This window comes from Mastomys coucha, unplaced genomic scaffold, assembly GCF_008632895.1.
Source record: "Mastomys coucha isolate ucsf_1 unplaced genomic scaffold, UCSF_Mcou_1 pScaffold15, whole genome shotgun sequence".
In the NCBI taxonomy this organism is placed as follows: domain Eukaryota; kingdom Metazoa; phylum Chordata; class Mammalia; order Rodentia; family Muridae; genus Mastomys; species Mastomys coucha.
In genome coordinates this window covers 72,600,592-72,613,441 of record NW_022196897.1, presented here as the reverse complement: position 1 = coordinate 72,613,441, position 12,850 = coordinate 72,600,592, and the positions used below count along the sequence as shown (strand labels likewise).

Below are 12,850 nucleotides of genomic sequence, written 5' to 3'. Positions count from 1 at the left end.
CATACACATACCCAACCACAGAAAATTAAAATCTTATGTAGTGTACTTTACACATGATTGACACTCTATTAAAAGTTTAGACCTCATGTTTTTAATAGCACAGATTTGTAATCACTAGAATTGGAGTTATAAACCAAGAAGTAAAAAGTATCAGTCAGTCTTGTACAACAAGAATAATTTTGAGACCTGCTTAAATGTCAAATATGTGGCCACTTATTGACTAGAATAAATGGGACCAAAAATTATAAATTCTATTCTTAAAAAGAAAATATTTTCATCTGTCAAAAATTTAAAACTACAGAGTTCACATTTCTTAGCTATATCGATCCATATTCTTATCTCTAGCCATCACTTATCTTTTATTATTTTTTCAATGATTCACCTGATGTTTACTTTTATGAAAATAAACAAATCTGGAATTGTGTCAAGGACATACTTAATTAATGGCCTTATAATTTTCTACAGTTATAAAGTCTCTATACGACTTACCATTATTACTTCATTTAATTGGGACTCTCATGTACTCACATGTTGATCCCCATTAATAATTCAAAGGGGAATAACAGTTTAATAAGAGTGCAAATTACCATAACAATTTAACACAGCTGTGGGAGAAAACATATGCTTTATTCTGAGAGTTTGATAATTAGAATTCAATAAGCAAAATTTACAAACTTAAATTGTGCAGTAAAAATGTAAAAACTTATGGAGTAATATGGATTATCCTTTAAGGTGAATGAAGACTGGAGTTTACTGCAAAAGACCAATAATAACATTTCTTTGTTTATACAGGGTGATGGATTCAGCATCCTGGTGAAGTGATTTGAATGAGAATGTTGCCTAGACTTCGCCATTTGGGCACTTGGTACCTAGTTAGTGACACTGATTGGGGCTATGCATGAGGAAGTAAGGCATTGGATCAGGCCTTTGATTTTCAAAGCTTTGTGCCATTTCTGGGTTGCTGGATCTGTTTTGTGATTCTGTTTGAAAACATCAGCTCTCAGTTAGTATCTTGTAACCATCCTACTGCCATGATGGTGTGTTACCTCTCTGGATCCAGGAGCCCAAATAAAATCTTCCTTCACTAAATGTCTTCTTATCATGCTATCTTATTACAGCAACAGAAAAGTAACTAATACACATGGCAGACCACTTTACAACTCTACTAATCAATAGTATTGCTGTAAGACCAGATTTAGCCTAATTGATTAGTGTAGGAGTCAAATCTACTCTATACATTGAAATATTGTCCTTTGTGAAAAAGTTAATTCTCATAATCTCATCATTATGATTTAACAACAAACAAAAGATTCATTTCATTTTTCAAAACAAATAACTGTATTCACGAAATAAGAAATCACAGCAGCTAGACACACACCTCAGGTTTCATATCTTTTTTTAAACTTTTAATTTATTAGAACCCAGAAAGTGATGATTTTTTTCAAAGCAGAGTTCCTATCAAATTATCACTTAATTCAGGACAAAAATATACTAAAATAAAACAAAATGAAATAAAAATCCCTAAATCTTAAGGCAGAAGTAAAACACTGTAAACAGAACAAAATAGCATGTCTAATACAAACTGTCAACTGTCACAATTTAAAGAGATCCATATAGTATTTTATAGCCCTAAAATGTTAATACAGTCAGAAATAATATCAATCGGTCCAATTCCTCAATTCATAAAATGTCTAAGCTGCTAATTGAAGTTTTTGCCATATAAAGATATATAGGTACCTTAAAACCAAGTGACCATTTTTATGCCACTGGAACCAGCAGGCGTCTTTACAGTTTTGTCTGTTCAGTTCTACAGTATCAAGTATCAAGTATGGAGTATCATTAAGCATTTGCAGGCTCAGCTCCCCTTGTTAATGCCCGTGGTTATGCGTCACTCCCCTTTGACTGCATTTTAATGTGAATCATATTTTTTTACTGCAGAGGCCTAACTTTACTGACAAAAAAATTATGAACTGTTTAGTTTCTTGGTGTGTCTATGTGTGTGTGCTTGTGTGTGTGTACATGTAGGTGCAGGTGTTCCTGAGTACAGGTGGAGGCCAGAGAGTCAACCTGTTTATGTGTGTGTGTGTGGGGGGGAGTGTGGGGTTCCTGCCTAGAACCCACATAATTTTGAAAAATAAAGAAAATCAAAACTATGAATATAATTTTGTAGAAATTATATATGAAAGTCTTATAAAGTTTAAAAGCTAGAATAATACTTGATAAATATTTTATAGTTAGTAAATTATTGTTAATGCTGTTTCATAATTACAACAAAGCTAATAACAAGCTTTCCTCTTTGGTATAAAATAAACCATGAAGATCCATGTAAAATTTCAAGGAGTGATACATCAGCCTTTATATCTAATATGAATCTGGTGAGTTAACACAGGTCAAGGATTTAATTCTGACATCTATATAATAAAAACTATGACAAGAGCTAGAAAGACAGCTCATGGTTAAGAGCACTTTCTTCTCTTCCAGAATACCTGGGTTCATTTCCCACCACCTATATAGGGGCTCAAACCACGCATAACTCTAGTTCCAGATGATCTGATGCCTTCTGGAATCTGTGGATATTGCACAATCACACAAACATATACACAGGCAAAAAATCCATATACATAAAATATAAATATTTTTCAAAAGCAAAGTCCTTTACTGCTACAAAGAAAAGCAGCAGCCAATAAGTTACTTCATCCTAAACTACTTCAAAAATACTTCAGTATTTAATATGTACAAAGTATTGGTTTAGGCTCTTATGAAATCATTAAAAAAAAGTGACCTGGACTAGCATGTTATTTTTCAATTACAGGATCCTAAATGAGAAGATAAGCAAGAGATAAGACTGGGGTCAAGAGCTATTGCTTAAGTTGATGACTTATGCCAAGCAAGTTTCTTAAATACAACCTGCTATATGCTATTTGTAGTAAAAAATAAAAACAGACAGAGCAAACAAAAAATCATCATACAATGGGACAAATTAAGTAGGAAGCTAATCAAACAATGTTGCACAGGGGAACATAGAATAACTCCATGGGTTTTTTGTTTGTTTGTTTGATTATTTTGTTTTTTGCTTTTGTTTGTTTCCAGAAGCATGGACACCTTGTCAGTCAAGAGCCAAGAAATGCCACAAAGTCACACCATGAAACAAACCTCAGACAAGAGAAGTATTGGAGAGAGATGCCGAATAACAGCTGCCTCAGAAAGGAAAGAGAGTCAGCAAAGGGCTGGGTGGGGGTGGGGAGTCCAGTGCAGTGTCTTTAGAGCTTACACAGTGAGCTAGTGGAAGAGTACAGTGCAGTTGGGAGAATTGATTGGCCATTTACTCTGAAATATATTTAATGCTGAGACCCTGTGGCCAGGGATTTCCAATCTCCAAGCTCAGATCAGCAGAGGGTCAGGATGATTTTCCACTGTCCTGTTACACTACAAACTTAAGGGTACAGAGATCAAGCACACAGTGGCCTTTGGACTAATAACCATAGCCTCTTAGGGTAGGGGGAGTCATGTTTTATGGATCTGAAGCCAAATTTCCTCCAAGACTCTAGCCCCAGACCATTACTGGTCCTGCCAAACATATTCTTTGTTTTAGAATATGTTCCTGCTCCATGTACGAGGGCCTGGAGGAAAGCTTAGGGTCTATTTAGCCCTTGACACAAAAGTTGCATTTATGTGGTGCTTCTACTGTGGTTTAAAAAATGATGAACAAAGCTGGGCGGTGGTGGTGCACACCTTTTATCCCAGCACTTGGGAGGCAGAGGCAGGCGGATTTCTGAGTTCGAGGTCTACACAGTGAGTTCCAGGACAGCCAGGGCTAAACAGAGAAACCCTGTCTCGAAAAATCAAAAAAAAATGATGAAAAAGTATACAAGAGGACATTTGGGGTTAGCAGGGGTCAGAAATATGGAGAATGAGGGTTCCTGGCAAGTTCAATAGTATCAAGTGTGCAAAATAAAAAGAGATCAAAGTCGCAAGTGTTCTATCAGCTGTTAGAACATAAATTTGTCCAAGGCATCCTGTTCCTGGGAGAGTGTAAAGTATGTTTCTGATAACCTGCCAGGGTCAATAACCCAGATTGTTATGTCATGCCCAAATTTTCTTCCTACCTTATTGATCAAGATTATACAAATATCTTTGTTTTGTTTTGTTTTGTTTTGTTTTTGTGATCATAGGCACATCATTGTAATCCTTATATGACCTGTGTCAAGAGTTTCACTATGGTTTTGAAATCACTTCACTAAATGACTTCCCCACTGGCCATCAAAGCTCCTTTTCTATAAATCATGGCTTTGTGGTATCAATAATTACTTTTCATACTTTCGTTCTCTCAGTTTCTTTAAACAGTAAACAATGTGCAGGTAACGGGAACAGATGAAACTAGTAAAAGAGAAGCACTTAGTAAACTATTGTCTATCAAATTATTACTGACCCAAGGCATTTTTTAGACTCCATTTAGATAGATGAATCATGAACTCCAAATTTCCAGGTAGAAAAGTTGTTTAGTTCTGTTTTATTTTGTGTTAATTAGTATATGTTTTTTGTTGTGATTTTGTTTTTACTTTTTAATCAGTTTAACACTCTACTATGATACTTCTGGGTTTGAGGTTAGATTTTATTTCTGTGCTTTATTTCATAATTTCATAAAGAAAAATAATGGTAGCAGATGCCTCAGCTAGCAAGCAGGCCCTACAGCCCTGTGGACTATACCCCATGTTCTTGAAAGTTAAATGTATCCAAGAACTCTGAAAGCTCCTATGAGTCAGATTGAACTATGCTTAACAGCATATACTCATACATTAATAATACAAATTTACTCTCATTTTACATAAAGGCAAGCTGTATTTCTCTGAGCAACCATGTTGTGAACCCTAGAACCCTAAATATAGCTCTATTACATTTTTTTTTTTTTTGGTTTTTCGAGACAGGGTTTCTCTGTGTAACCCTGGCTGTCCTGGAACTCACTCTGTAGACCAGGCTGGCCTTGAACTCAGAAATCCACCTGCCTCTGCCTCCCAAGTCCTGGGATTAAAGGCGTGCGCCACCATTGCCTAGCCACTCTATTACATTTTTATCACAGAAACTTTTTTTTTTTAAACAGGATTCAACTGTGAGAAAATGTATGGTGCACCATGTACAAGCAGGAGCAACCACAATTTTAAATTCAAAAATTTAAACCATTTTGTTTTTGAATCAGTATATGACATACTAGATACCATTATGACATTTTCTCTATTTTCCGTAAATTTTTAATTTAAATTACATCCTTATTTCAGCCAGCCTTCTATCCTTCAAGGCCTGCCCTTGGTCTCCCTTCTCCTCAGAGAAGGAAAAGTTCACCCACTCCCCCTTGGGAACCATCCCACCCTGGGAAATCTAGTCCCAACAGGATTAAGCACCTCCTGTCTCACTGAAGCCCAACCAGACAATCTAGATAGGAGAAGAGGATACAAAGCCAGACAACAGAGTCAAAGATATTCTTTGCTCCAATTATTAGGATGTTTTGTGTCAAGAATTTTTTAGATTTAACATTTTCTTTGATTAATGTGTTGTATCTTCTACTCCTGGGATTTTTCTCTTCCATCTCTTGTATTCTGTTGATAATGTATGCGGTCATTGTTTTTGCTCACTTTGGGCTTTTCATTCTCCAGGATTTCTTCAGATTGCATTTTTTATTTGCTTCCATTTCCATCTACAGGTCTTGAATAGTTTATTTATCTCCTTCACCTATTTAATTATATTTTCCTGTATTTCTTTAAGGGATTTATTGGGTTTCTCATTAAATCCTCTACCTGTTTAATATTGTTTTCCTGTATTTCTTTGGGAGATTTATTCATTTCCTCTTTAAAGGCATCAATCATCTTTATAAGGTAGAATTTAAGGTCACTTTCTTGTGCTTCGGTTGTGTTATCATATCCAGGGGTTGTTGTAGTGGGATCCCTTTGCTCTGAATGTGCCATATTACACTGATTCTTGGTTCTCTTTTTATTCTGGCCTTTAGCCATCTTGTTGTCCTTTGATGTTCCTAGGAATCAGGAAAGCAGGCCTAATCTAGATGTGCTCCATGCAGCAGTTCTGTGGCATTGGATTGGTTGTTCTTGGTGTAGCAGGCCAAGATGTTTCTTGTTAGGCATGCCTGATGGAGGCCAGTAGAATGGTGTCCAGACAATGGAGATCAGGGTGTAGGAGGAACCCAGCTAGCTCAGGGAAGTTGAGCATGCCCCAGGGGACAAGGAGGGGAATTGGGGTGACAGGATCTAACCTGACTGTCTGGCCAGAAGAGCAGTGGCCAGGCAATGGATCTGTTATGACATTTTTTAACAAAGTGTACTTTTGTGATTCTTCTTGGTGCTATTTACTGCAATCCCTGCTACTGTATTTAAACCACTGTAGCCCCCATAGCTGAGAGCTTTTCTATTTTTTCCATATTCCACATATCCTTTTGCTAAGTCTCCTTCTTCATCACTATATTATATAAATTAAGTCCATAAGGTAAAATATATATAATACTCACTGGATAAAATGTATAGGTTCCCAAATAAAAGGAAAACAACTTTTACTGTTCATTAATCATTTAATATTTACTCCCTATCACACTATAAAGGAGAATCATAAATAAAAGCAATGTCTTTCAGTGTCATTCGTTTTATGTTCATAAACAGAATTTCATTTTTCATTGTTGAAATCCTGTGTGTGTGCATGTGTGTGTGTGTGTGTGTGTGTGTGTATGTTTTCTGCAACCATTCTTTGATGGACAGATAGATTGTTTCTATTTGTTACTTAAGTTGAACTTGTACTATTATGAGCACGGCTATGTATTGTATTTTGTACAATAAGCCAGACACTAAAACATGATGACCTTGCAGTCTTCCACAAATAAGGAAATTAAAAAATGTTTTTTATAATTTTGGCTGTGAGCCTAGGCTTTAATGGCTGAGCCATCTCTCCAGCCCAACATCTTGAGCATTTATGAAACATATTGAAGTCCAAGGACTTTGGGCAAGGTCGTTGCTAACTAAGGAGTTCATTTTGGCTCTTTTTCTTTCCTTTTCAGGTAACCAGAAGACTGGTTTTGTCCTCTCTGCTCCTATGTAATCTAGATGCTATCACAGCAAGCTCTTCACAGAAATTGAAAAGGGAATCATTGTACAAAGTTGGTAAATATTCAACTCTGTTCTTTTTGTTTCTAGCTTTACTGAGTAAAGGTCAATCTAAGAAGGGTCATTCCATATTTATTTATGCAGCCTTTATCTGCACATTATTGGGAATGTTTTCATACTTTACAGACTAAATAAAAGCCTTCTTTTTTTTTAAATAAAAGCCTTCTCGTGCAGCTCAGAAAAAATTTTATACTGAAATTAGAAAACTTATTACCTCATGTAAAGAAGGGAGAAATACCAGAGTTATAAGAGGAGGCTGTATTTAGTCAGTGCATTTTTATATTAAAATACAATTTATAATCCCATTAGTATCTATCAGTACTAGATGCCAATCAAAAAGAAACTGAAAATAAAAAAAAATCAACTGTAATTTCTATGCTTAGTATTCTTGTTTGCAAAAATGCATGCTTAATTATATTGAGGATGATGTGCTTTGTTTGTAATCATCGCCCACACTTGTAATTTTTATGTTAAACAATCTTCTGACTTTACTCATTAATCCAAAGTACATGCACAGAGATTTACAGAGTGTTTTGTACATAAAGAGTTGTTGATGGTAACTTCTTCCGAGAATTAGATGAGTTTTTTTTTTTTACATAAAGAGCTATTTGTTGAAGAAAGAAAAGTTTAAAAAGTTTAAAATCTCCACCTGTTTTCCAAAGTCAGAAAGACATAGTGACATTGTTTAATTACAGTGACATTATTAAAAGTTATCAGAACCTTTGTTAAAAACACTACACTGAACACGAAACTATAGATATATTCTTCAGAGACAAGACCTTCTTTGAATACCTCTCCCACTGGAGCATAGACTCTCATTTTTTCTGTTAACCTCATTCTCTTATTCTCTGGAGTAAGAGCCTCTGGGGCAGAGACACAAACAAAACCATGCAGCCAACTACTCTGTGTACACACTATGAGGAGACACAGACGAACATCCTACCTGGGTAGGTTGAAAGAGTATCTGTGTGAATTAATACAAGATGAAATTAAGTAAACACAAAACAGTTGTTTGCAATAAAACTGGAGTTCTTTTTGTTAGATACTATTAAGAGCGTTTCCTCTAGTTTGCTTACGTTTTATATATGGTAACAAATTATAATATACAACATTTTGAGTATAAATTCATCATATGAATAACCTACTTACAAGCTACAAAGTTAGGGAAAACAAAGCTTACATTGAACCAAACTATGATCCCTGTGAAAATTAATTTTATCCTTGAGGTACCTATAATTTTATTCAAATTAACAATGAGTATATTAGACAAATGTCACTAATATGACACTAAATACACTTTGCAAAGAAAAAAGTGTGCCTCAAATGTACTGATGAGAACTACTCAAATACTCTTATTTTACTAATATATTTTACTTTTATGGAGTAATTTTAGAGAGACTAAAATAATTTGTAGGTTTTCATAAGAAAGTTTTAGCTTTTTAGATAAAGAGTTAACAAAGAAAGGGAATATGAGGACTAAAAAAATGATAAAGTAGCAGAAGAAAAATGAAATATGATACTATTTAGATATGTGAAACTTCAGTTATGAAATATAGGCATTGTTGATAAGGAAAACAAAGTCTTCTGAACTCCAAGTGCAACAAGAAAATAATAAGGTCATAGCCAGCTCAAATCTTTATTTAAAAATAAGACATTTTAAAAACATATGAAAGGACATGACTTGTTAATTGATCCATAAAAAATGTCCAAATCTCTTGGAAAACAAATATAAATGCTATTCCAGATAATAATACTAAATTACAAGAATAGCCATTTCCTCTTGCCATCTCCTAGTCTTGTGCTTTAGAGATTACATTAAATGGTCCACAAGTATGATCACTTAGGAGATCTTGATCTAAAAATTCAGAGTTTGGACTAGCATGGGTTAAACAACAAGACTTTCTCTCATAAGAAATCAATACAACAAAAGAAAAAGAAAAAGTAGATAGAGATGTTGGTATGTTCTAAACAAATATTGCCTTACACAATTATGACTTCCACATTATATTCAATTTAGAATATAAGTGTGAGTCTTGAATAAGAAATAATTTCAAGATATAACGATACTCAAAACAATTGTTGCATGTTATTTCACTGATTATATCTTAGACTTTTCATTTTTAAAATACCCATAAAATAGGGTATGTATATTAAAACAGTAAAACAAAATGAAGCAAATGAACACATTTGCTGTGCCTACCACAATGTTATCTACTTTCAGTTCTGCACTATGAAAATATCTTTAAGGTAGTACTATAAGCTAGAATATGTTTATAAAATAAATTACTTCTATAAGTAAAGGAAAATACAAAACTGTATTTATAACACTATTGGAGCAATAAAGCAGTTGCATTATTATATTAGAATTTGTTCATCATAGAAATCATTTGTTTTTAAAATGACAATTTTATTACAGTGTTGTGCATGCTTTGACCATATCCATCAACATTCGTTGCTTTTTTTTTTACCCCATTCTCTTTCCAGATAGCTCTTCTTTCTACCTTTACATATGGGTATATGAACTTGTATATGTTCAACTACAAAGACAAGGTGAAATTCTAACAGTGTTGCAACTGCAGAAGAGGTTGTATACTTTGTAAATATATTACATAAATAATATTTAACATTTTAACAAATCACAAATTATTTATAAGAATATAGTGAGCAAAATCTTTAAACAAAAAATAGTCTAATGTGGACTTTTCACTGCTCAGTTTTAAATAAATGATTGATTTAGAAAAAATAGAGAAATATTCACTTTATTTAAATAACTCTTCTTTTTTAAATTTTTATTACCTGATGCCTTCAATTTTTTTCTTTTCTTTTTCTTTTTTCTATATAGGATTCTTCTCTGTAGCTCTGACTGTCCTGGAACTTTCTCTTTAGAACAGTAGAGCCTCCAACTTAGAGATCCTCCTGTCTCTTTCTCCCCAGTGCTGGAATTAAATGCATGCATCACCATATAGAATGAATTGTACTCATTTCCTCTTGATCTCCACCTTACAATTCCCCTCCCCTCCCCCACTTGTATCTATTTTCAATGGGTCAATTTTTCCATTTATATCTTCTTTTTTTATATTGCCAATTGAGATAAATTAGAACTGGTTGTGTGAGAATGGGGGAGAAGTTAGTCACTGATGGAAGAATTTATCTGTGGTAGCACCACTACAGAAAGTGAAGCCCCTCCTGCAACATGAATTAATTGTTCCTGACAATTATATTGGACACAAGCCCCCATCCCACACCTGGAAGCTATCTCCAACAGATAATCACTTGCAAATGAAAAAATAGTTCTGTCCAAGTGAGTCTCACTGGGGAAACAAATGAGGCTTAAGGGTAAGCCACATGCCCAACCATAGATAGCCAAAAGAAAATGAACTTAGTGAACTTTTGTATATTGCCAATTGAGATAAATTAGAACTGGTTGTGTGAGGATGGGTGAGAAGTTAGTCACTGAAGGAAGAATTTATCTGTGGTAGCACCACTACAGAAAGTGAAGCCCCTCCTGCAACATGAATTAATTGTTCCTGACTCTCTGAGCTATCTACCCCATATTCAGCATCCAAGTACCATAACGATCTCTACAATACTGGAAAAATTAGGGCAAAATATCTTTTAGGAGACAATAAAGTACTAAGAAGGCCTTGTATCATTTAAAATATAAATAACTCATTTGAATTTTTCTTTACTCCACCTACAGATGTCCTGAAGACTCATGGCTCAAATAAACTGCACCCAGGTGACAGAGTTCATTCTTGTGGGCCTCACAGATCGCGAGGAGTTAAAGATGCCTCTCTTTGTGGTATTCCTATTCATCTATCTTTTCACAGCAATGGGCAATCTGGGACTGATCTTGGTCATTAGAACAGATGCAAGACTCAACACACCCATGTACTTCTTCCTCAGCAACCTGGCTTTTGTTGATTTCTGCTACTCATCTGTCATTACACCCAAGATGCTTGGGAATTTCTTATACAAGCAAAACATGATATCCTTCAATGCATGTGCTGCCCAGTTAGGCTGCTTTCTCACATTTATGGTATCAGAGTGCTTGCTCCTGGCTTCCATGGCATATGATAGATATGCAGCCATTTGTAACCCTCTACTCTATATGGTCACAATGTCCCCTGGAATCTGCATTCAGCTTGTAGTTGTGCCCTATAGCTACAGTTTCCTCATGGCATTGATTCACACTCTTTTAACCTTCCGCCTATCCTATTGCCAGTCCAATATCATCAATCACTTCTACTGTGATGACATGCCCCTTCTCCGGCTAACTTGCTCAGATACTCACTACAAGCAGCTGTCTATTTTGGCCTGTGCTGGAATCACATTCATTTCTTCTGTTCTGATTGTATCTGTATCCTACATGTTCATTATTTCTGCCATTCTGAGGATGCGCTCAGCTGAAGGAAGACGTAAAGCCTTTTCCACCTGCAGCTCTCACATGATGGCTGTGAGCATATTCTATGGAACTCTTATCTTTATGTACTTACAGCCAAGTTCTGACCACTCTCTCGATACAGATAAGATGGCCTCTGTCTTCTACACAGTGATCATCCCCATGTTGAACCCTTTGATCTACAGCCTCAGGAATAAGGATGTGAAAGATGCCCTGAAGAAAGTCATGGACAATAGAAACCAGACTTCAATATTTAAAGAACTAAGGAAATGATTTTAATAAACAAACATAGACTTATATTCTTAGACTTTTCTTCCCAATATTGATAAAATGAATTTAATGTCATATACTTGTGTTCAACAGAGATCTCTTCATTATAAAATCAACATTTCTATATTCTCTCTTTCTCTTTTACTATTTTTTTCTTTTACTGAAAATAGATGTTTTCATACAATATACTTCGATTGCAGTTCCTCACCCTTGATTCCTCACAATTCTTCCCCACTTCCCCTTCTATCTGGGTAAATCCCATCTCTGTCTCTTATACAAAAATAGGCAACAAAGGGATAATAATGGAATATAATAAAATAGAAAAAAACACATTGAAACAGCATAAAACAAATGAACATTAGGAAAAGAAGCCCAAAAAAGGCAAAAGAAACAGATATAGAGTCTCCCTTATTCTCATGCTCCATGTCCCATAAAAACACAAAACAAGAAGCCATAGCATATACACAAAATCTGTAGTGTAAAGAAAATTACAAAAATTATATTCAATTAAAAATAAAAATGTCTCTACCAAATCCTTCCACTCAGAATTCAGAGACTCCCACAGAAAAAGAAACAAGAAGATCAGAAAGTGAGAGAGGATGGGTTGGTGAGCAGGAGGAGGGGGGAGGAACAGGGTTTTTTGTTTGTTTCTTTGTTTTCAGAGGGGAAACTGGGAAAGGAGATACCATTTGAAGTGTAAATAAAGAAAATATGTATTAAAAAAAAAAAAGACTATGCTCCATAAATGGCCAAGGGGGCAGGGGAAAAGTCAGCAAGGATGGAAAATTTCAAGTAAACAAGGCTTTCTAGATACAAAAGAGCTACTGAAGCAGCATGCAAAGGTCATGCATGATTCTGTACCAGATGGGGTTCTAGTGCTGAAAGAAATATTGGACACAAGCCCCCATCCCAAACTTAGAAACTATCTCCAACAGATAATCACTTGCAAATGAAAAAATAGTTCTGTCCAAGTGAGTCTCATTGGGGAAACAAATGAGGCTTAAGGGTAAGCCACATACAC

At 35.1% G+C, this 12,850-nt stretch overlaps 1 protein-coding gene across 1 annotated transcript; it reads left to right on the top strand.

Moving 5' to 3' along the window:
• Positions 1-10,872: 10,872 nt before the first annotated feature.
• On the top strand, positions 10,873-11,832 carry LOC116092087 (olfactory receptor 1044-like). Its single transcript, XM_031373444.1, has one exon. The coding sequence runs from the start codon at positions 10,873-10,875 to the stop codon at positions 11,830-11,832; it is 960 nt and encodes a 319-aa protein (XP_031229304.1).
• Positions 11,833-12,850: the final 1,018 nt, after the last annotated feature.

Coding starts and splice junctions, on each gene's coding strand:
- LOC116092087 (XM_031373444.1), top strand. CDS start 10,873: ATGGCTCAAATAAACTGCACCCAGGTGACAGAGTTCATTCTTGTGGGC.